This window comes from Parambassis ranga, chromosome 4 (genome assembly GCF_900634625.1).
Source record: "Parambassis ranga chromosome 4, fParRan2.1, whole genome shotgun sequence".
Taxonomy (NCBI): Eukaryota; Metazoa; Chordata; class Actinopteri; family Ambassidae; genus Parambassis; species Parambassis ranga.
In genome coordinates, this window is record NC_041025.1 from 13,362,767 (window position 1) to 13,388,335 (window position 25,569).

The 25,569-nt window shown below is 39.8% G+C and overlaps 1 protein-coding gene across 3 annotated transcripts in view; it reads left to right on the forward strand.

Moving 5' to 3' along the window:
- pex5la (peroxisomal biogenesis factor 5-like a) overlaps positions 1–24,919 on the forward strand; it is a 75,640-nt gene extending 50,721 nt beyond the window's left edge. For 2 of the 3 annotated variants that reach the window (XM_028404515.1, XM_028404517.1), the window contains 11 exons: positions 385–505; positions 1,409–1,502; positions 1,750–1,779; positions 3,851–3,946; positions 12,238–12,354; positions 13,588–13,731; positions 15,183–15,253; positions 16,683–16,901; positions 18,339–18,504; positions 20,501–20,658; positions 21,927–24,919. In XM_028404515.1, coding sequence (XP_028260316.1) covers positions 385–505; positions 1,409–1,502; positions 1,750–1,779; positions 3,851–3,946; positions 12,238–12,354; positions 13,588–13,731; positions 15,183–15,253; positions 16,683–16,901; positions 18,339–18,504; positions 20,501–20,658; positions 21,927–22,128 — 1,418 coding nt within the window. In that variant the 3' untranslated portion in view covers positions 22,129–24,919. The remainder of the gene's footprint in view (positions 1–384; positions 506–1,408; positions 1,503–1,749; positions 1,780–3,850; positions 3,947–12,237; positions 12,355–13,587; positions 13,732–15,182; positions 15,254–16,682; positions 16,902–18,338; positions 18,505–20,500; positions 20,659–21,926) is intronic. The other variant, XM_028404516.1, reaches the window with a different exon arrangement.
- Positions 24,920–25,569: the final 650 nt, after the last annotated feature.

A 25,569-nucleotide genomic window follows, 5' to 3' on the forward strand; every position in this document is an offset into this window, starting at 1 on the left:
TGCAAACTTCTTGTCAGCAGCTGTTTTTACATGTTTAGACATGAACAACATTAATTGTCTTTTTGCTGTCTTATCACAAAGATTCAATTAGTTTGTGGAAAAAAAACAATGTTAAAAGGTTCCGGTTTCAAACAACAAAAAAAGTTACTTTTTCCAATTAGTGTCACTGCTTATTAACATTCTTCTCCTGTTTCAAAAAGCTAAAACAAATTAGAGTTTGTCCAATAAGAATAAGTGCTAAAAAAAATTGTTTTCAGGGCAGGTTAATTTTAAATTACATTCATTTGAAAACAAAGTGTGGGTGTTTTTAATGTGCAACAAATTGATTTGTCTGTTTTGTCATTTGGTATTCTTTTTCTTTTTTTCTTTTTTTACGGTCATTAGTTACTATCAGTACATTGGATAAATGGGAAGAACTTAATCCAAACCCTGAGAAAAATGGCCACAGAAAATGGAAGATGGAGAGACGGCGCTCATCTAAGAATTCCTCAAACGAGTTTCTGTGGTAGGTTGTGATCTTCATTGTGCCCTGGTTTTTTTTTTAACGGTGCTGGATTGATGTACAGATTGTGCTCCTTTAAGCCTGTAGTTTACATTTTTCCCACCCTACACAGCTTTTTATCCATTTAAACATCCCTCAGACGTAGTCTGTCCTATCTCTAAAGAAAGTCAAGCCCAGGGTAGAATTTTTAAGATGACTGAAGTGATGTTTAAATGCTTTTCTGTGGTCGTGTGAAGAAGTATAGTGTAACATGTTGTGAAAGCATCTGTTTTACTAAAACTACACTCTTAAAATATTAATCCAAGTCTCACCAAACAGAAGTGAAAAAGTAACAAGACAAACTGCAGCCTGCTGGTTAGAAGTTAAAGCCTTCATCCACACTACCTTCTCATTTACTGACATTGTTGAAGGCACTTGACCTATTTATGTGAGGAGGACATATTAGATGTGTGTCAGTCTCAGTCCTTTCACTTTTAGGACCAAAACTTTGCTGTTTTCACTCTTCACTTTCACCAGTGTCAGTTTTGCACTGACTGACAATCATACACATTTTTGGGAATTTTGGATCATCGATTTTTCCTACACTGCTGCTAAGTCTGTTACCATTTTAAAATATGATGATAATGATAAATATTACATGAGGTTATGATATTACCCAACCAAGAACAAACACACTTCTTTTTCAAGAGTGCTGCCAATATCAGAGGCTGTCTGAAAGACAAAAAAAACATCTGTTGCATGACGTATGGAGTACAGAAAATCCGCTGACAAAGAGACAGAACAGAGCATGAAACATGCCAAGACGTCAATGACTTTAAAGAAGAAAAATATGAATGCTTTTACAGTATGTGTGAAATGCATGAAATGTTAAATCACTTATCTCACATTTTCTCTCATCTACTTTAGGTCCATAGACTGTAAAACCCAATTAGACTCATCAAATAAGAACACCTTGGAAGCAAATACCAAAGTCGAGCCCGAGTCTGCCCTTGCATCACAAGTAAGTGCTCAGTGTGAGAGGAGCAGGCAGTAGCCATCATTATTTCTCTGTGTGAACTTGAAGTCAACGTCCTTTCAAGATCAAAAAGCTTCACACGTCTCAAACATACAAGTTAAATCATGAAATGAGGAATGTAATTTTCCTACGCAACACATGTTGATGTTGCCTTAATGTTAAAACTTTGTAGACACCCTGTTTTATGTTTTCCCATCATTTTGTCCTAACACCTACAATTCTTCCATTTCAGCTCAACAGGCAGTATATTAGTGGAAGACATGTAAGCCTCCCTATGCATCCTTTCTTATGACATTTGAAAGACTTATACATTTGCACCGGTCAAAAAGCATCACACCATTTCATACAATTCGACTTAAACCATCAAAAAGAGTTACTGAAGCCAAAAGGCACCAGATATACTGTTGGCCTTGAGATTGTTCCTTTGTGGTGCTATGAGGTCCAAATGTCAAGCGCTTTCCTCCTTAGTTGATGTCTCTGTGTAGGTCTGCATAAAGGGGTCTTGTTTCCAGACGCCATTATTAGATTAATAGCTTATGAATTATTCAGCAGCCTTACTCTAAGCCCATTAGTGTTGATCTCACCAAGCCAGCTAAGCATACATCACCTTTTTCAGCACTCTGATAAATAATAGATTTGGGATCAAAGATAGCTGTCTGAGATGGAGGGATGTTATTGGCAAACAAACACTAAATTTGTTTTCACTCAGGTGTTACATGGTACCTCGCTGACAGGGATACTGTAAAGAGTGGTTTAAGGTTCCTGCTCTGAAACACGAACACACACATGCACACACACAATGCGTGAAAAGAGTTGATAAGTTCTACATGAGTTTTACGTACACTGAAATAAATCACAAATTTAAGCACAAATTTTAGAGATAGAAATCAGCTGTTTGAAATGCTCCAATCATGTGAAGGAGAGAAGGATAACATCCATTTGTCTGACTTATTGATGCTTATTGTGCTTATTTCTGCTACAAGCAAATGCACGATGTATGTACTATGCAATGATTTAAAGTTTGATATAGCAACAGTTACTAACAGGTTGGGATACATGTCTTATGATTCCATTCCACAATCCAAAGAACATTACAGTGAACTGCTGTAAACCAGGGGTGGACATACAAACATGAACCTAGCACATACTACAACCTGATGATGATGGTGGCACCTCCGGCTGCATTGCATAGTAGTTTTCTGGGTCTTGTTGCTGCCTGTTCTGCACCAAATCTGAGTCTGGAAAGAAGCCCTCTTTGTTTCTAAGAACAACCACCAAAAAGTTGACAATGAATGCTTACTCTCCAGCAGGTAGTTAAAACGAAATTAAGCTGTAGCTGGTCTAAAAAAAATCTCATCAAAATGCCAAATCTTGCCAGATTTTTAGGGTTATTCATTAAACAGAGAAAACCAGAAAGCTACATAACACTGTTTTAACAACAGTGTTTTGGTGGATTTTTCTTTCAAAACTCCTACTACAGCAAACTACAACAACACAAAAAGAGCACTGTAAATGTGGCAAGATTTTCTTGTAGCAGTGCATGCATTTTGTCCTCATAAATAAAAATGTGGTTATCTATAATAAACGGATGAGGCAATTTCTTCTGCCCATTAACGGTACCATTAGGTAACGTATATTAATCTTGTGTAATGGTTGCCTGCAGAGATGTAAATTGTTACAGGTAATGGCAGGCCTGATTGTCGAGCAGGGAAACCATGCAGAGACATGGAGCCACAGTCTCTGTAATGGATATGTTAGCTCTGGGATACATATCGCTATTTACAGAAACTCTAGTATCACATCTGAACCTGAAATATTATCTCAAAATAAATTATTAAATTAACCCCTCACAGTTCAATGTGTAGAAAGCGTATGGATTGCAAACTACACTGTACACCCACATGTGTGTCATTGATCAAGTTTCATCTTCACTTAAAGTTTGTGGTTTTTATCTGTAAACATATTTCTGATATTACATGAGCAAGTGCATAAGAGTAGGGTGAAAAAACTGGGAGATGCTACATAAGTATGTTAAGATAAGGAGTGGAACTGTAGGGTAGAGGGCGCGCTGACAGTAGTGATTCCACTGGCCTTCCTGAGCATGTCAGATGGGTTTGTTGAGGCAGAGATATTTTACGTGCCCCTGAGAAAGCAGAGAAGGCTGACCCTGCACACTCTCCCTGCCCGCCTCTCCCTCTGGCTGCGTGTGTGTGCAATGTGATGCTACATGGACGTGTGAGTGTTTGCAATGTGCCAAGTGAAGGTGTATATTTAATGCATTCCGTTTGTGCATAATGTTTATATTATGAAATGTGTGTGCGTGTGTGCGACAGGCACGGCTAACGAAGGAGCAGCGATGGGGGAGCGCCCTACTGTCCAGACATCAGTCCCTGGAAGAGGAGTTTGAACGAGCCAAGGCTGCTGTTGAGGTAAGCAAAGTGCTGCTTAGTACACCCCACATCTGTCATCTGTCAGCAGGGTGCCATCTCTGCTGCTGACTTTTAATAAGACTTAGCACAAAACAACCAAGAAGCATTTTCAGTTGCCAGCAGAACCTTGTTTCTGTTGGGCATAATCCTCTTTCCAGGCCTCTTCATCAAAACAAAATTACAATGTGCTTATACCTTTGTATCTGACGCAGAGATGCTAAAACAAACCCTAGTGGCAATAAATCTATTTTTACTAGTAAAAGTTTCTACGATCAAGACACTGAGGAGCTCAAGAGGTGCTTTTCTAATGCTTTATCTGATCCCAAATCAACTTGGTCAAAATGAAAAGATATTTGTGGGAAAAAAAGGTAAACTGCATTTAATTTTTAGCATTTACTTGAGCTAGGAGCACTTTTTAACACTGCCTCCCACTGTATGAGAAAGGAGAAAGACAAAAATCCCATGGGTTCCTATAGAAACATTAAAATACAGAGATGCAATAAAGTGAGGATTCTGTGAACTTGAAGCCATGGAAACTTTCTTTAATATCACAGTTCCTCCATCAGCCTTATAATCACTCCTGCACTTTGAATATCCACCTGAAGCCCTGTGGAGCTGACTTCCATTTGACTCCTTCAGACCTTTTTTATCTCTTTGTCAAATGATGACTATTGTGCTTCCTGCAATACATCCACTCCTGTGGTGCTCTCTGACAGTTTAATAGTGTGTGCTAGATCCACATGCTTAGGTTCACAGGGTAGTTGACCCAGAAAAATATTCACAACTCGGAGCTGGCTAACAATAGGAAAGTAAATAGGTCAGTCATTTTGCAGCCAGACGTATCAGATATCACAGGGGGACAGCAAAGGTACAGTAATTAGAGAAGGCTTAATTCATCGTATGGCTGCATATTGACACAGTGACTCTGTTGAGCTGTCAGATATGATGGTTGTGTTTTTTCATTTGTTTTTATTGAAGAAATTAAACAGCAGATGGTGTCTTGGCACATGTCAGTTTGGAAATCCGAGAGAGTACTGACACAAAGGCCAATCAATGAATGGCTCTGGAAGGGGCCAGGGATAAACTATTCTTTACCTAAAAAAGATCAATAACTGTTTAAGTGTATAGAATATAAAGACTATTGTTACCACCTTACATTGGCATTTTAGCCACATACTTCTCAAACTAGGAACTCAAATTGTATCTCTCTTAAAATCCTGGAACTTTGTCTAAAGTTATCTTACAGCTGTTTTTTTTAGAAAATACTGAGCTAAATCCGACAGCAGAGAAGTGTGGTAATACATCTCCAAGTGCAGATAAACTGATATTGTTGTATGTTGCTGTAACATTTTGTGCTGCTGACCGCGTCCACAGCAGTTCATTGCTTACCTTTCTTGTCCACTTCTCCAAACTGGTTGCCTGCCGACCACCATCTACTGCAGATAATACACTTACCGAAGTTAAGTACCTCCAACTACCTCACTTCAAAGAAACCAATCTATCCCTTTATGGACACATTATGGCAAACCCATAATAAGACCTTAAGAAATGCTTTCAGAATTTCATACATCATTGGCAAAAAAGCAGCTTTTCCTGTCTTTTGTGTCTAAATCACGTTCAACAGCTTTCACTCTTTAAAGTCATTGCCCATTATGTTACTATTTGATCCTGTGATGAGATGGGCAGGCCAAGATAATTACCAAGACTTTTCCATCCAAACTTTCTGACAATTTGATGTCAAAGACTCTTTTGTATGATAATTTTGAAAGGTTACATCACATCCCAGCTTAAACAACTGGGTGGGTTTTTTTTTTAAACAAAACCACTCTACCACTAAATGGACAACTCCCTCCCAAGAAAATGGGAGTAAACCCTTTACCAAGAGTCACAATAGACTGTTGCACACTGAGCTATGCGTAATGGCCAATAAATAATAGAGAAGGGACAGGAAGACAGAAAGTGAGAGGAGCAGCAGCAGAGCAGCTGGACCAGCCCAACTGGGGATCCCATCCCAAACTTAGAAGTGATGTCACACATCTTGCATAAGCCAAAAACCGCATCCAGTCAAATAATTGCACAGTTTGAGTGTACGCATGATCTGGAGGGCAGGTAAGTGATGAGATGCAGAGATGCTCCTGGACAAACGTCTGGGCATGGAGTATCGATTGGTAACAGTATCTCAAAACCTTGATCAGACAGCCTGAGTGCAGGCCTCCGCTCTAGAGGAGCTCTGATGCAAGTGATCTGCCATTTTGGCTTCAACTGCCAATGTCAAAGCCCACAATCACATCATTTCACTTTAAGTAGCTGTGCATTTGCATGCTCTTTCATACTTATAAAGATATGGAGACAGAGACAGCACAGATGGCAGACAGAACATTAAATCAGGACAAAGCCTTTCTTCCGATTCATTCAATTAAATGAGGCAGCCAAATGTATAAAAATTAGAACCCAGATAGGGAGGATTAGGAATTAGTCTCTTAAATATGATTCCTTTTACAAACTGCAGGTTTTATACTTTTATGCATGAAAATCACTGAAAAGAGACAATATAAATACAGCGGTCAAACAAAGTGTGTTCATTCTTCAAATGCATTACAATGGGTCTGATAAGGAGAGATTTTATAGTGCTACCCATGTCAAATGAGGACACTGTCAATTACTCTGAGCTGATGACAGTGTAATGCTTTCATTTACCAGAGAACCGCTGGAACAGCTGCCGGCTGAATTGTGACTTAAGGGAGCAGTGCTTTGTCTGAGGGGCATGAGAAAGTGCTCCCACAGCAGTGATAAAGATGAGATGAAGGTGACTGTGTGGCCTCTTGTTTGATTAAAACAGCAGCCGGAGAGGTTCACTTTTATCTTACGGAACATTTGTCCGAAGCACTCTAAGTGTAGTCTGAGACACAAGGTCTAACTGTACATTTCAATTTAAAGCAAAAAGAAGTAGTGGAGTTGAAAAAGGCAAGCCAACAAACTAAGCTAATAAACGAGTATTCAAAAACAGCAATATAAAAAAGGACTGAAATTAATTAAATAAAACTTTTTAGGGCTTGTTAGACTAAGAAACTCCACTTCAATACAACCACCAGATATTTCACACCCATAGTAAAGTCTCACTCTTGTTATCTGTGTGGACAGCAGGTAAGAGAAAGTAGAAACAAAAAGAACAAAGGACACATCTGCCTGAACATCACAAAGGCAGCTAATTCTGCTGCTACAGGTCAGACCTTGATTAGTGTCATCATGTGCATCATAAATTCAAAGCTCTTTTTTTGTGGCTGCCCTAGCCTCTCTGTGTTATCAAAGACATCCACATAGAAGGTACTCTGGTCTGCCAAAATGCATTTGTAGCACTTTGTTCGCTGTAATGTATTTTATTCTTTCTCAGTGACATTATCAGGACTCCAGTCTACTATTTTTGTCTCCCTGACCAAGGACTTGGCCTATGCTACACAGCAGTGGGTGGCTCATTAACATTAAAAGGCCAGGCCAGCCCTGCTCTGCAGATGAGAAGAGCTTTTTACATTGTTGGAGGCTGTTGTGTCACTGGTAAATAATGAGACTTTTTATAATGTAAGCCCACTGGGCAAAGTGGATAAGCAGCCCCTATTCATGTTCTTGTTTTTATCCAAAGAATACATCTCAGGTCGAAATGACACAAACAGATAATGTTAGAGAACTCGTACAAAGCACCTACAGGTTTTAGATCTATTTTAAAAACATATTTTTGGGGAATTATGCTTTCATTGGATAGCTGACGAGACAGGAAGCACTGAGAGTGGACAGAGGGAGACGATGCACAGTAAGGGCCGCAGGCTGAAATCATACCCAGGACACTGCAACAGAGGAGTATAGTTTTAGTAGCAGGTAAACTATCTGGGAAAACTATTCTGGAGTGATGGACCCAAATACTGGTTGATTTAGTATCTGGAAATGTGTGTCTGAGTTTACACCATCTTCCCACACAATCATTTTTAAATGACATAATGGAATACTTTTGATTGAGGGACAACAAGACCAAAGAAGTTTACCAAATATGCGCTTTTAAAAGGCCTCCTATGGTGACACAACACAAATGACAACAACAGGTTTAAAGAAGTCATGTTGGCTACACTCTCCCAGAACCATGTGTAGGCATGTAGCAACAAAAATACTTTTTGGCTGCTGCTCAGACTGGACAACACACATCTTTGTGCTGTGTTTTCCTGCGTTTACCTACCAGTGTTGAATTTTTGCCACCAAGCCATCACTCCAAACAGTTTAAGCAAATTTGACATCACAGCCAATCTACCAATTTAACAAGTAGAAGCAACATTGATTGAAGGAATATTAACAATATTAATTATAGCACTTTAATTAGTGAGTGAGAGTGATCAGGGATCATTACTTTCCTGAAATAGCTTGTTTGATAGTCACCAAAAGCATCTAAGCCTGCAGGCCTGCATTCCCCTCACACTAAATATGTACAAAATGGCTGACACTTTTGTTTAAATCAAGATGTGGTTTGAGATTTTTATTTTGTTATGTTGTTGACATTTCGTGTCTGTTTTGAAGTATGATATTAGTATTAGGGATAGCAAAATATAGACATCTATACATACATAGACTGACACTCTGACACTTAATGATGATTTTGTTTTCCCAATCCAGGCCCATTTTACTATCTCCGTAAATTAGGTTTGGAGGAAAATATATTGCTCCTTTCCTTGAATTTGTGCATTTTAGCTGACATTGCATGAATAGCCCGGGTTCTACAAATTACCTTCCTGGCTTTGTACATTTATTTTCACTGCATAGATATTACCTCAGTCCCGCTGAGTAAGAACCACTAATTAGAATCCAGAGGCAAAATATAAATAAACCTTTTCCTAGACACAAACAGCCGTGGGTATGTGCAAGCTCTGTAGGTGTTGCCATGATTACCCATGCTGTCAATAATGTATTCATGAAGTAACTAATGAATCCCAACCCAACCTCCAAACCCTGGCTTCTTTTCCAGGCAACGGTGACATGTTTGGCTGCAGGATGCTCGCCGTCTCTTTCACGTAACACTTCATCACAGCTGCTGAAATTAAACTCACAGCAATGGCTTCACGCCAGTCGCACACGGGATATAAATTACCTAGCTGTATCTTTGCCTTGTTCCTCATAATTGAACTGCCAATGTCAGTATTAAAAAACATCCTTCACAGCATTATAAAAGAATATATGAATTTCACATTCGTTCATATCATAAATTAAAAACATGTTTGTATATGTATTCCATTTTAATTCCAGCAGCAATTTGTTGTCAGTTCATGGTGCGATTAGGGAGGATGAACACGCTACACAGTAAATATGGTTTCACTATGCAAAAGAGACACAAATAATGAGATGACTAGGTCACGTGCTGCAAATACAAACCCACAACACTGTGGAAAATAATGAAACAATATTACAACTATATTATGTAAATGGACAAAATGGCTGTAGCCTGAGAACCATTCATATGAGCATGAAGATGAATACTGCAGGCTGCCAAGAAGGAACAATTTGCACTAGTGATTTAGCCATTGGACTAACCTTTGGAACAGTTGCTCACATTCTGACAGCCCATATCCATTGTTGCAGTGTAAAACAAGCAGCATTGTCTACTATTCAATGAATATTATTCAGAATGTAATTAAATCTAATATTGCGTATACCCCCACCTGATGTCAGTATTTTGTGTTGCTATCAAAAATATGTATCAGAGTGTATCGGCAATGTCAATGAAACACAGGAAGCAGATACACTGCGCAACAGCATGAAATCTAAACACATACCAGCTGAACTGAACACCACACAGACTCTGTAGTAGGAAGCCAAATTCCACTCTGACTGTTTTGAACATTTGCATTCTCACGTAATGCTCCTCTAGGTGACATCTGGAGAGTTTCAGGGCTGCAGTTCTTGTGTGAAAGGGGTTTTTGTGTCGCCTTTTTCTTATTCCTAGTGTAATGACACCCTGCTGTAACTTTCTGTAATTAGTTAGAGATTTGATGTCAAAGTATCCTGGAATTTCAACATCAAAACCAACAATCTTAATAATCTATGTGTCTAAATATGTATTGTAAAGAACAGCTCTGTTTATAAATGTAAATGGATACTTTAAATCCAAGCTACTTATGTGCCTCTTCTGCAGTCTCACTTTTATGATTCACTTCCTGATGGAGCCAACAGTAGAGTCTCACCTTCAGGCAATTTGTCTGCGAGTCAGCAGCCTGCAATTATCTGCCAACTCTCCCTATCAGGGGCCACTCTATGGCCTTGATGTCAATCAAAAAGCTCATCTCATGAGGGGATGTGGAGAGCTTTGACACATGCATCATTACAGTACACCTCTCTGATCCTGCTCCACTTTACATGGCCCTATATCCACACTCTGTACACAGTGCTGTCATGTACTGATGGCTATAGAGGACTTTAATAAGTCACAGGAAGCTGTTCTGCTCTGTTTGGCATGACGTTCAGCCTTTTGCTCTGCTTCTGACAGCAAGACAGTCAGGAATCATGGACTCAGTCAGCTGGAATATAAAAACTGTGGCAATTCGCAGCATAATGTTTTACGTGGAAAAACATGTCATGACATTAAATCTATCAGTAGTGACAATCATGTACGCAAAGAGAACTGAAGAGGAAAAAATAAGTCAAGACTTCAAACTGCACTGATATTCATATGTCAACATATTATGTAAAGAAAATGCATGAGTATTTTAACAACTACTGTCTGTTGCAAATGGCTTGATTTGTAAGTAAATAGGGCTTGCAATACCAAATAATAATATATTTAAGGATAGAATTGACATTCTTTTTCTGTTGTTTTGGATTGTCGACGCTTGTCGTGATATACGCACATATTTCCATCCAATTGCAGAAAACATTATGCCTCTCCTGCTGTAGAATGAATATATTAAGAGAGGTGAATACATTTGTAGTGTTCAAATAATGCAATTTGTCTCATAAGTGCAAGCTGCAGGTTTCAACACTTTAAATATGCCAGTTTAAGCTTGTGTGATGTAACATGAGTTTTGATGCGCACGCCCTCATGCAGTGAAGGTGACCAACCGTTAGCATCACCTTCTTGTATCATTGAGTATTCCTGAATTCTACTGATTTTATCAATAAACGCATCTTTAGTTCAATCAATCATGCAACATAAACCAAACATCACTGTTTTAAAGCATAAGCAGAATCGAAGCCCTAACTCTATTTTTGTGTTTTGTTATATTTCATGCTTTGTGTCCTGCCAGATTCAGCTTCTCTCTGTTTGCTTTGTTCATATCCAGTCTGCCTTCAAAAACTATGGCTAACAACCCGTTCATCCTTTGTTTTTGTATCTCAGGAGCCCTGCTAAAATTAGATTTGCAATGCATTTTACTGATACAGAGAGAATTATACATTCCTTTCTCTTCATGCACTTTGAGTAGCACAACAAAAGTGTTTTAATAGATTCAGTGAACAAAAAGATAGCAAGCAAAATATTGCCAGTTTTATAATTTCTTCTTTTTTTTAAATATGGTTTTGTGTATTAAGTCAAAGTTCTAAATATAGCAAATCTCCACTTTTAATTAAAACTACTCCTCTGCCTTCAAAAAAACACAACATTCAGCCCTTACAGTAAACAGTTATCTGCACAGGTGGAAGTAAACAGTGAGGTTTGCTCAACAGCCTTTGGCTTTCTGTCACAAAGAAAATGTGGCACTATTTCAGGAGTTAAATGTGTACTCTATATTAAATTATTTCAATGATAACCTCCAGCATTTGGCCAGCTAATCGAAATACCAGCGAATAACAGTTCAAATGGCAAATTAATAGAAATTGGGTTGTCAAGGCGGCCGCCCTTAACTATAAAGCGCTGCCGGAAACCCTGCCACTCTAATATGTTTTCCCATGTGCAACTAAGAAAATGTTGGCTCTGAATCCCTGTTTGTTAATTGTAATTTAATTAAAAAACTCTGTCAGTCAATTTATGGAGAGTATGTAGGATCCATATTTAAGACATGGACTGTTCCTTTAAACCCTTTGATATGCAAATGTGATGTGTCATCGGGAGTGTGCAGTCAATATATTACAGCCAGGGGCAACAAGCTGGACAGGCCTGGCCTTTCCAAGAGTAGGATGATGGGAAATTACAAGAGCTGTTGTTCTAATCACTCATTCCCTCCTGTCACCCTCCCTTCCTCCCCATCTGTCCACTCTACTTCCTTTCACTGCCCCCCCCCCCCCCCCTTCACTCTCTCTCTCTCTCTCTCTCTCTCTCTCTATAGTCAGATACCGAGTTCTGGGATAAGATGCAGGCAGAGTGGGAAGAGCTGGCTCGACGAAACTGGCTGACGGAAAACGAGCAGTCGCAGATTCCTTCCTCTGTCTCTCCACATGAGAAGGTCACTATCATTAAAATATCTCACTCAGCATGTGTGGAAATGTGTCCTAGAGGTACAGAACACTGACAGCCTCTGTAGAGTAAACAGTATGCATGTCTTCAGTCATAGTGTCTAATGACTATGTTTACTACAGTCTGACTTGGAGAGTTATGCATGAGTTGGGTTTATTTGTGCATAACGTAGCTCACTAATTAACATGTTATATCTCATTTAACACATTTATTGACATTTTAATCATCTGATACATTCATCATTTAAATTAACCTTCAAATTCGGAATAAGAAAGGTACTGTCAATGTTGTACAGCTTCCTGACAATAATCCCAGCATGCAGTGCATGAATTGTATGTTTTAGTTTTACATTTGTGCATGGATTCATTAATAAATTAATCCAAAAGTTCAAAGTTCAGTTTCTTTGAGGAGGTGTCATATGAGGCCTTGACTAGAAGTCAAGCAATGACAAGTAACGCATACCAACACTAACTTAAACAAACTGAACTATCTCTCTAATTTGTGCAGGCTCTAGTTTTATACTTAATGCAGACATGAAGGAGGTATTGATCTTCTACTCTATGTGAATAAAAACATCAATCAATCAAAAGAAAGCTAATTTAATTGAAAACGAAACACTAAGCATAATGTCAGCTGCACTGGAGAGTTTGCACAAGAAAGCAATAAAATAACATCTACAAATTGGTTATATTTTACTTTAAATGTGTTGAATGATCAGATATTAAATATTAAATAATAATAAATTATTTTCTTTTTTTCTTTTTCTCAAATTAATACATGACATGAAGGAACATTTAAGAGTTTTAGAATCAAGTTTGTGTAACTAAGCAGTACACGTCACCCATATGTTGACCTTACACAGTATAAGGAAGTCATATGAGATCAAACTTCTGTGCTTTCTGATTGATCCCAGTGCTGAGATAGTTCTTAAAGAAAAAAGCAGTTTCAAAGTCATGGTGCTCAAAAGCATGCAACACACCAGGGTAATCACAGATAGAAAAATGCAAAGTTTAACATTTAAAGAGAACAGAAACTCTGGGGAGTTCAGCCCAGGTTTGATGTGAAGCAGAAAAGATCGATTTCTGCTGCCGGAGCTGTGCTTAAACACACAACTGCACAGGACAGCTGCTGCTTTCCATTTGAATATGAAGACACGTAACTGATGCTGTCACTGTCCTTGTTTTGATGTTTTGTTTTGTTTTTGGTTTTTTTTTGCTGACAGGGTTACTACTTCCACACAGACAATCCTTATAAGGACTTGCCTAATGCATTTGAAGAGGGACTAAAGAAATCTCGAGAGGGCGACTTGCCAAACGCTGTGCTTTTGCTGGAAGCAGCCGTCCTGCAGGACCCTCATGATTCAGAGGTGAATTCAATTGGTACACACACACAGTCTTTCCCTCATTTAATCAAATCCAGGTAATTGTGTAGATGTTTGAGATATTGTAAAACACTACAGTGCTAACCAGAATGGATCCACATTTTCAGCTCTGACCTGGGGCTAGATCCAAGCCAACATATTCCTTCTCACGTTGTGAGATGCTACAGAGCAAGAATGCCTCACTGTCCACAAACTGTGTGAAGCAGATTTAGTGGGCAGTGCCCACCGGCTAAACGCTGACTGCCTGTAGAGGACAATTTTTTTTCTTGCTAGAGAGGTGTTTACTGTAGGAAGAATACAGAGAATTTCCATTTGCCCACTGAGCTGAATAATAGCTCATTCTGCAGTTTTTTTCTTCTTTTTTGTAGCCTACCCATTTTAAAAGAAGTGACCTCTTTGCACGCTGAAGGAGCAAAGCCTTCATACAAAGTACTTTCGGAATCCCCTGGAATATACAGAAATGTGCCAGTTATTCAGAGGAGAGGATTATCCCACCGTGTATGGAACTAATATGATTCCGAAATTCCTTCTGGGGCGCTTAGTGGCTTATTGGCCCACTGTGAAGACCTCCGAATCATTCAGAAATAATTTCGCCACTTGTTTCGAAGAGTCAAACAAAAAGAAAAAGCGTTTTTACCAATTAGCTTGAGGGCAGGTTATTTAACATGTCCTTAATACAGAGTCATCGCGTTACCCTTTGGTTAGTTATATCATAGTCTGGATTATCTGCATTGATAAAACACACAGAGATCTGAACTGCTTTTCACACAGTAGAAAAAAAAACATCTTATTAGCTCTCCAACAGAAAATATGGACAACATCGATCATTTTTTTTGTTTTTCGGAAAACAACAACTCCTTAACTGACAAAAGTTGCTGCAAATACATTAGACTCATAAAATCAATTCACAGTTTACTGAATAACAGCATATATTAGAAGTGAAAACATGTACGACGTAAAAACGAAAAGTTTACCCTAACATTCAAGTACGGTACCTTTCTAAGCAGCAGATTTACAGTATGCATGTCTGTTTCCCTAGTTCAGACTTTACAGACCGATACAGGAAATAAACAAAAAGTATATTTTTGATCAACAAAAGGATCATCACAAGGCTATGATGTCTGAATCAAATCATATATGATAGTTTTATTGAATAACAAATGTGTCTCTCTCTTACTTGGATGTTCTAATGGAGCATTCTAGAGTACCTAAAGACACTTTGTCAGTGTTCATCATAATCACATGTTCCTTTGAGTTGCTGAGAAGGTTTAAATGCACTGTAGCTCCACTGTGACTGTCTGTACACTGGCATCAGTCGCTCTGAGCTAAACCTCCCTCACTGTTCCTACTTGGTTTCAGCCCCTCGAGAATACAGTCTATGGAGCCCGGGTTTCCACCCTGCTGTTTACTGTTACCTGTATTTTGTTTCCCTGCAGGCTTGGCAAGTGTTGGGGACCACCCAGGCTGAAAATGAGAACGAGCAGGCGGCAATTGTCTCCCTCCAGAGGTAATGAGAAACAATTGCATCTAATTTCCATTTAAAGTCAACATTGCTCGCAGACATGGCAGAATTGTCACCTCTTACTGCTTAGGGACCACATGTTTGTACAAATAAGACATTACAAATGTCACGTTAAAAGATGAAGAACGACACATTAAATCTGCCTCAAAGGATTCAATAAACATTTAGTTTTTTTACAGCAGACTGAAAAAAGTTTTGCGTTGTATTTTGCCTTACTGTCAGCAAATTTTTAACCCAGCGATTGCAGTGACGGGTCGTGCAATTTTTATTCTTAAAATAGCGACAGCCTACATGGATGGTGATTGCACAGAGGCAGTTTATGAACAGAACCTCAACGGGAGGTGGCCCACTTTCATTCATAACACTGCTGCAGCCAGAAATTGCACCTATCTGAGAGTGTGAACACTGGCAAGACAACCGAAAACACAAGAGACAGCCATTCAGGAGAAAACATGCTTCCCTTCCTGAGTGCTTCATAAATGCTCCAGGCAGTGAAATAAATAAATAATACTACAAAAGCATTTAACTTCTGTTCTAAATAAATGTATTACAAAGGAGGCAAAGTATTTATTCTACAGTCCCCGCAAGGCTCTCACTTAATCCCACACTCACATGCATATTCCTTAATACCAGCAGGATCTCAGGTAGTCTGCATGGTGTACATTTTGCACTTATTATGTAATCACTCCATCTGTGAGGGGAATATTTTGGTATGAAGTCAGATTAGATGTTTAGCTGGCTTTAGTCCTGTTGTTGCTACACTGGCGTCACTTTACTGCTACATTTTTGTTAATCACTTTGAATAACAGATTTTGACATAAATAAGTTTTTACTTTCTGAAGTGCTGTGATTGTCTAAAAAAGCCAAAATGGGGCTGTCTAGTAAATAATAAAAATATTGATTGCTTGGCTTTTTGTTTTTTAGCTTACTAGACAACATTTTGGAAGAACATCTTATACAGAAAGTTTGCGTGACCCGAGCCATAGTTTACGTAATCTTTTGGGAGACTAAAATAATTTGGTTTGTCTGAGATTATGACGGCCTTAAAGAAGTTGGTGCATCATCTGTGGCAAATCTGGCTTTAAAATTATCTTGATGAAAGATAAATCTTGTTTTGGCCTCTCCTTTAGTCTCTTAACTAATCCGAGTTGTTCATCCAACACTGTTCTGTTCTTCTCCCCTTTTCAATAACAAAGGCGAGTGTGATCCATCAACATGACATAACCGGTGATGTAACTTCATTGCACACATTTTCAATCTCTGGAACAATCACCACTGGGGGTTTTTGCCTAAATGCAAAACTAATTGCTTTGGCCTGTCCCAATTAATGCCTGTCAAATCTAGATTTCTCTTTGAAGTAAATGCTCCTTACACAATCTCTCCTCTTCCGTGCCTGGATCTTGTCTCCATCCAGGTGTTTGGAGCTCCACCCCAACAACCTTCCAGCCCTCATGGCTCTGGCAGTGAGCCTGACAAACACTGGTATGCGCAATGATGCCTGCGAGGCACTGCTCCGCTGGCTGAGACACAATCCCAAGTACAAGCAGCTGCTGAAGGGCAAGACCCATTTGATGGGATCTCCAAACTCCCAACGCAGGATGTCTCATGCTCTCAACATGGGCAGACACGAAAGGTAAAGTATCCTGCTGTAGACCTGAGCAAAACAGACGCTTTGTTAAAAAACAATTACGGACAGATAGTGTGTTATCGCAAAGCCGTCCTTGGTAATGAAGTGGGAAGTAAAAAGACTAATCTAGTAAATACAAGTTTGTAGATTACAAAGACTTCATTTACCAGCCATTTATCTAGAGGTTGCATATGTTTGTAGCTATTTAAAGCTGATGTAGAATCCAAACCTGGCAGTTTTGTAGCCTGACAGGCACAATATTTATAATGCAAACTATAATTACACATACAATGGCAAGGCTTTTATCCATGTCATCATGTCTATCATGGGCATAGTAGCTTTATCTTACAACAATTCTAAAAACTGAAACAGAGGGTGATGATGATCTCAAATGTATCAAAGACAAAAGCATCTGCAGCAGTGACACCATCAAGATGTTTAAACTGACATAAAAAACAACAAAATGCAGGGTTTTTTGTATTAGCTCAGAGCTGACAAGTTGCTGACATCTATCTTTTCTAGCAGCTTCAGTCCCATTTGTTTCACTTAAACTGCTATGGCTCTGTGAGGAAGTCTAAAATGTATTTCAAGGCCTGTCATCCACAGCTTGTATTAGTGTAACTTCACTGGCGAGACATGGAGTACACATGTATCCATCTTGTCACACCACTCATTTTGTTGTAAGAGGGAGGCCGTCTGTGTTATTTTAAGCCCATTGAATGAGCTTGTTTAGTATATCAGATTCAAAAGGCCTAATTCTCCTCCCAAGGTAAAGAAGCACTTTATCAAATCATTAATCGTCTAGTAAGTCCAAAGAGCTACAGGTACAACGCAATTACTGTAGTCTTGCCTCATACAATTTCATTGTTGGTGAACACTCCATTCCTCTGTCTGAAGCTTTATTGTGCTCTCTCTCTGCATTACTCCCACTGTCTTCTCTCTCCTCTAACTTTGCCTTAACTTCCTTTTGTTATGCTTGACTTAGTGGAAACTAAGATGTAACATAAAGGGCAACTCTTATCTTGCCCCAAAAGCTAAGGACTAATTGACCATTGAGGCAGAAGTAGCTGTCTGATAGGTGTTTGTTTAACTTTGTACTTTTGCACAGCGCTTCTGTGGACTGGCACCAATGAGGGCATTTAGGGGCACAGCATGAGGGGCAAACATGACAAAGAAGACAAATACAATGAAAATCTCCCGTCATCTATAAACCTTCAAGGGTGTTATCAATTATTTGTACACACACTGGAACATTGAACAATTTCACAGAAGATGATAAAGAAAAATCCAAGGTTTCTGGCTTCCTCTGAGCTTCTCTACACCCTACACTATGAATAAAAGTTGGCATGTAGTACAGAGCAAATCACAGCTCTGCAATCTTAAGAGTGCTCACTCAGCAGCCTTAAGTCGCGCTAATCCTTATCTGTGCATGTGTGTCCACAGCTCCCTGCTACCGGAGGTTAAAGAGCTGTTCCTGGAAGCAGTTCAGCACAACTCTGACAGCATCGACCCAGATTTGCAGACAGGCCTCGGAGTGCTCTACAACCTCAGCGGAGAGTTCAACAAAGCTGTGGAGGCCTTCAATACGGCCCTGTCAGTGCGGCCTGAGGTAGAACTAACACGCACAAACAGGGGCACACAGAAACATGCAGATTACAGTGGAGGTGTGTCAAGAGGTAGGGAAGCTGTAGGCAGAAGTAATGTTGACTGATTCAGGGTTTCACGTATTTGAACTAACAGGTGGTCTGAGTAGAAATTATAACAAGCAAATGCGGAAGTTCAATCAAAATGACAAAACACACTTTTTGTTATCATATATGGATCAAACAACCTTGATATAAACAAAGCCACTAGTCGTTTCATTGCAACAAAGGTACATGACAAACCAGTAGGTTTACAGCTCTGGAGGGGGGCGCGGGGGGCATAAATGTTAGTTTAGCTTAGCGTAATCTATGGAGTTCAGTCAATCCAACTAGCGTGCAATGAGCAACAGTGAGCAAAACAACACATGCTCTCTATCCGCTGGTGTCTGCGTGTGTTTGTATGTGCACGTGTGTGTGTGTATGGGCATTGGGCCTGTGTGCAGACAGCAGTGGTGAATTGTAACTGTATGACCATGTAGAGACAGAAATGATATGCCACTGCGCAAATAAGATAAATAACATGAGGCTATTTGGTTTGTTTAATAAAAGAATGAGGTATAGGCCTGTTCTATACAAAATGTTACGGATCTGGCGCAAAAAAAAAACAATATATGGATGAACTTATTCACAAATTTTTGCACTGGCCTACACTATAAACTATACATCAGACTTTAAATACTGTATCTGAGACTCCTACTAGTCATGTTTTAGGTTGGCAGTGGTCCAAAACTCTGAGCCAGAGATCTCAGAACCAGCCTGACATGCTGACTGTAAGCTGTGACTGGTGAACACATGGGATGCAGTTTGTAGAGTCAACATGTCTGACAGCTGGCTGACTCCAGCTGGCACTGTATTATGCCAACGATGTAAACTCTGTGCCTTTTTATGAAACACTATTTATGGCTGATCAGAGGCTCATTCAGATACCCACAGATGAAACGTTTTACATGATTGATACTATTTGTTTTTACCTTGTAGGAAGCCACTGATTATAGTTGTTTGCAAGCTGGTGGGTGTTCATGTTGTAATACTAATGCTAAAAGAAAACTGTAAAAAAGATTCATAAAGCAGTACCTAAGTCCATTATTTTTTCACAATGCATGAGTAAGAGCTACTAAGACTACTGACATGCCATACAAACCGCATGTTCTTCTGCAAACATATTCAGCAGACATAAAGCCCTGAAGCATGTACATCTCCTGAGAGGAGCCACAACTATCAGGGGAGAACTCATGCAAAAAAGATGCAGTGAGGCACACCAGACTGTCACAGCCATATGCAGGACGTCAAGCTGCACAATCTGCCCTCGTGAACTCTTCACTGCATGTTATACATGTATGCAAGATGTACTAAGTGCACAAATACATTACGCACAAGCTTTTCCCCCCATCTCCTTCATGCAAATCAGCCTCCGTCCTCCCAGCACCGTCCCAGGCCGGCATGAATATTACTCACTGTTAAATCCAGCCCCCCACATTTGACTTGGTAATATCCATTCCCCTGCTGAAAAAATAGCTCTGAACACAAAGGGAGATAATTATATCCCGCTGCTGGGCTTAGCCAGAGATGAAGGACCCCTGTGCTGTAGCAGACCATGACCTCTGTGTGTGCCAGTCTACCTGCAGGTGGGAAACAACAGCAAGGACATCCTGTGTGATGTAACTCATCACATAGGACGTGCAGGGCACCACAACACTTTGAAAAAACACAGAAAATAACAGCTTCCCGATCTAACGATGCATTGTTATGCTGCCACTGCAGATACAAGGCTGAGGCTTAAACTTCTCTGTCAAAGACTGTGTTAGTCTTTCAAAGGTGGAACACATTCAGAACTTGAAAAATAACTCGCTGAGTTTTTAATGAGACTGAATGAGAGGAAATGACTCATTAAGATCTATGCTAATTAAATACACACAGACAGCCCACATTATTAAAACTAATTGTTAAAAATCCTCCATGCAGGATTACTTGTTGTGGAACAGACTGGGAGCCACGCTGGCTAATGGAGACCGAAGTGAGGAGGCGGTGGAGGCTTACACAAGGGCCCTGGAGCTGCAGCCAGGATTTATCAGGTCCCGCTACAACCTGGGCATCAGCTGTATTAACCTTGGGGCACACAGGTGGGTGACCTGGCGCCAGAGGAGAGGTGGGTGCTGTTCTTTTAACAGCAGTGGGGTGGAATTAATGAGAGCAGGCCCACAAGAAGAAAAGGGTCAAACAGGTCAACAAATGAAGTGAGAGTTGAATCAGGATGTTCTAAAGTGACCATGTTAGGAAAAGCAGTGCATCATGGCCGCCATGACACCCACAGAACATACAACTTTATTTATATATAAATGACATAATTATAATGCACCTGACACACAAAACAAAACTACCCACGATGGGAAACCACAAAAATAAGGCCCTGTTTGCTGCAGTAAATGAGCAGAAAACTGCAGAAAACAAACACCAGTATATAGGTATAGGTATATATAGGTAATAGCAAACAAGCTAATAACAACCAAGCACAGAAATGCTACAAACAAAGTTATCACTAGCAAAAACAAAAACAAATACTTAGCTCAGTAAAGTGAAGCAGCACCTCATCGGGGGGAGTAGTTTATCCTCACTGAAGAGTTTAGACAGCGAATGAAAACATCCTGCTTTGGTTAGTGTGGTGAGGGTGGAGGAGAACAGGTGGAACTTTCTTCAGGCACGAAATGGACAGCTAGCAGGTACGCTAACCGATGACGTCACATAAAAACATTCTGCAGGTGGTGCTGCAGTGATTCAGGGTGTGGAGGAGACTGGTGGGCTGGTGGGCTGGTGGTTGTTGGTTCGAATCCCAGCAACTCCGTCCAATGTTACAGAGCTTTAAGTAGGTGACACCTGTGGGTGTAGCTGCTCTGTAGAAGACAACACAATAACGTATAATTAGTTATTAAAGATAAGCACATGCTTCATTGTTATTGTTTATTCTAACTTATTGTTAACTGGGTCAGAGAATAATTTCTGTCCAGTTTACAGTGTGGGTTTAAAATGAGGAGATGTAAAGATTCTTTAATGCAGATAAATGTGTCGAAAAAGTTGATTTAGATCAAGAAAACGTAAATAAATCCTTTTTAAAAAAAAAACATGTAGAAATTAAAGGTATTCATAAAACAGCCTAATTTAAATTTTAGTTTAATTTTAGTTAGACCAGATTAGACAAGGTTCGGATAGAAATTGAAGCTGGATAATAATTATTGTTGCATTAAGTTTTTATTTTTCTGAGATAAAAAAGGACAATGTTGGTTTCTATTAAGCCAACATCAGGTTGAGCAGGCTACCTAACAAAACCTCTATAAAACATCCCTGTTTATTCTTTACTTAAATTAACTGCCTTCCTTTATTGTTTCTTCTCCAGAGAGGCAGCCAGTAACTTCCTGACTGCATTAAGCCTTCAGAGGAAAAGCCGAAGTCGCCAGCAGTCCCACCAGGTGATGTCTGGAAACATCTGGGCTGCTCTGAGGATAGCTTTATCCATGATGGACCAGCCTGAACTCTTCCAGGCTGCAAACATTGGTGACCTGGATCTCCTCATGAAAGCCTTCAACTTAGACATTTGAGGAATGGGAGAGGCGGTGATGATAGGACCTCCCCTCCTCACTGACTCTAATCCTATTTCCCAACAGAAAGCCAAAAGCCCAAAGTGCACACATCAGACTGGATGACAGAGACAAAGGAGTGTTTTTATATGCACGTCAAAGTTAAAGACAGTCGTCAAAAGCTGATATATATTTTTTTTCCGCCCAAGTACCTTGGAGAGGTTCTGGGGACAAGTTTTTCCAAGGGTTTGAAGAGACCCCTTTGAGATGGATTTGCACTGCAATTTGTGATTTCCCTAAAGAGCACAAGGACGGGCAAAGATTGTACGAGCAATGCCTTAGAGAACACATCAATTAAAAACTGACTCATCCAGTGGAACAGAGCTGAGCCAGAAGAGTAGAGCCGGGCAGACAGACCTTCAGACGCTGGTGGAAGATGAGGTTTTTACACAAAAAAAAATAATGCTTGACTCAGAGCCGTCTCTCTCCTCCTCTTCTCTTGAAGGATGGATTTTAGTGAGACTGCTCCAGACACTGTCCCTGGCTTGTTTTCATCCTCTTTTAACAGAGAATAATGATACTGCATGAATAAGCATTTTCATAAAAAGGTTTCCTGTTTAAAATTAACATACTTTTAGAAGTTTATCCCTTTGCACTTCAGTGAAACAGATTACTTCCTCAGTCCAAGTGGAATGTGCAAGCCAGGTTGTAAAGCCTTACTCGAAAATGCATGCGACCAACAATATTTATTTATTACTATTTTTTATGGCAACACAAAAACCCACTAAGCCATTTTCAGACTGGTTTTCTTTTATTTCTTTAAATAACTACAGTCTTCTGAACTTGAAAGCTTTCTGAGCCATTTATTTTTGTTGTGTTGATTTTTTTTGTCTTGGCTCCTAGCTTCTCTTTGTTCCCTTTATGCTGACTGGTGGGAGCTGGGCAACATCTACTGTATGTGTAAAAACCTTCATTAGCAACTTTTCTCAAATGAACATAGTTACAGGTCTAAAAATATCACTTACATATTCTGCTACTTTAATTTTCTGACATGTTTTTAGAAGCCCTAACGACTGATACGCACATCCATGTTCCCATTCCTTCTTTGCTGACTGTATTTATTTCAGTATAAATAGCATTACAGGTGAAAGATGTGTAGCTGCACAGCGGCTTAGGGTATTTCCTAATGCACTCATTTGTTTACTCCACAGGCAGTCCCGCTCATACATTTTATTAATCAGTCTGCCATCGTCGTGCATGACTTAAATATTTAATGAAGCTTACGCAGAATGACACACATATTTATTTGTTTTACCACCTGCACACTTCAGGCGAAACATGTTATGCATTCTTAGAATATATGATTGTATGAAAAAGAAAAAAGCTTTTTCCCAAACATGTTTTTTAGCTGACAGCCTCATCTGTGTGTCACTGCTGCTGGTTTGTGAAAAAGCGAACATCATGTTCCTCCTCACAGTGCACACAGAGTAAATGATAGATAATCTGCTGTACTGTATAGCTCAGCACACTTTGGTGTTTATCAGGCAATGCTGTAGAAAATAGTTTTTATGGTCAGCTCCTATGCAAAAAAAAAGGTCATATTTTATGTTGCTGTTCTGAATTGTCAGTTCGTCCCTTTCTGCCTCAGCAAGCCAACGGGAAGTTTTGATTCTGTGTGTTCAAAAGACGCTATCAGGGGGAACCAGAGACCAGTACCACGGCCATTCATCTTCCAGACTGTGCAGCTCGGATGTCACGGTCTGTGTGAGAAGAAGTGTTTCGTCAGGAACCTAGAGGGAGAACGAAAAACAACTTCTTCTAGAGAGAACTATGGTCAGCGGTTCTGACACCATAATGTGTAGCTTTCACCTTTTATAACCCTGAGCTGCAACTTTCACTGCCGTACACAGAGCTTTGCTTCCACTGCATATGTCCTCTTTGATGCTTTACCTCATGTGCACTTGTTCTGTCCTTTAAGAAGAAAACCAATTACATAATATCCACTGGTAGACCGATGCGAGCATCTACTGCAGCAAGAAATTTAAAAAGAGTGTTGGCACAGCCTCTCTGTGGCCGACCGTGATGTTTAATACATCAAGGAGGCCGAGGAACCCGCTGAGACACAGCACATATGTGCGTGCCACTAACAATCTGCACTGGAGGGCAGCTGACAGCGGACTGCACAATTGCAAAGAGCAATGAGGCCAAAAACAGAGGTGGATGCACACATTTATCCACACTGTGAGAGACTGGATAAGAAGCAGTGTAGCAGTGTGTTTTTACGTAGATGAAGTTGCTGATATCCAGGCTGTCTGGTTACATGTGTGATCATGATCATCATTAGATCACTAGACTGATTCATTTTAGCCCTGCCTATGTTCTTATTAACTGAAAACAGAGATGGACAGTGTGACAGCCTCCCAAAAGTGAGCCAAAACAAATTGACAGCCCCCTGTTGGCTGGTTGCAGTATAGGTCTAGACCCCGCCTCCCCATGTTGATTGATGGGACACAGACTAAAAACTAAAAATGCTCCTCCTGTTAGCTAATTCTTCATCACTCTAAAACAGACAGCAGCCATTGCAGGAGTGGGCCAGCTTTTGAAACTCTGGTTTCAAAATGTCTTTTTTCAACATGGCAGCACCTAAAAGCTTTTGTACAGTGGGTGGAGCCATCTGTATATACGGGCCTACCTCTATATAGATAGCAATGTTAAGCCTATCCAGCACATTTAGCTTAGGCTGAAATACCTCTATGACCATTTTAAGGCTGAGTGACGAGGATGTTCTTAATAGACAATTGTTTAATTTGGTTTAATCTACCCAAAGCTAATCACGCTCCCAGACACTTTGTGTTTAAAGATAATTGGGTTCTGGTGATGGTGAACATTACAGACTGATCTGCTAAATTTAAGCATGTTTATATTGTCATTTTGAGTGTGTTAGCATGTTAGCATCATGCCTGTATCTCAGAGCTGTGTATTAGCACACTTTCATGTAGCACACTGTGTCCATTTTTATTTACATGTGTAGTTTGTATATTTCAGTAGTCAAGTATGGCAAGCTGTGCACTCACTGCAATTGACAATGGTAACATTTGACCTGCTGCGGTGTGTAATGTTCGGTGTTTCACACCCTCCAACTCCTCGGCTTTTTGAATTTTAGGAGTAACATCTTCAGGTACTCATGGTGCCCTATGAGTTGCCCACTTGACACACTTGAAACACTGTGGTACAGCCCCCCTTGCATTGCTACAGTAACTTAACTTTTACATGTTAATGCTGCCAACAGGAGGCACACTAGGCCATCTGTAATCTCTGGTTAATCTCACCTACTTTTCATTCCATAAACCTGGTTTACTTGTAGTGTTGCCCTGAGATTGTAGACAGAGGTGGGAGTTATTATCAGGCCAGTATATCTCCCTTTTTTAAACACCTCCTCTCAGCTGTCTTATTCGTCCACAG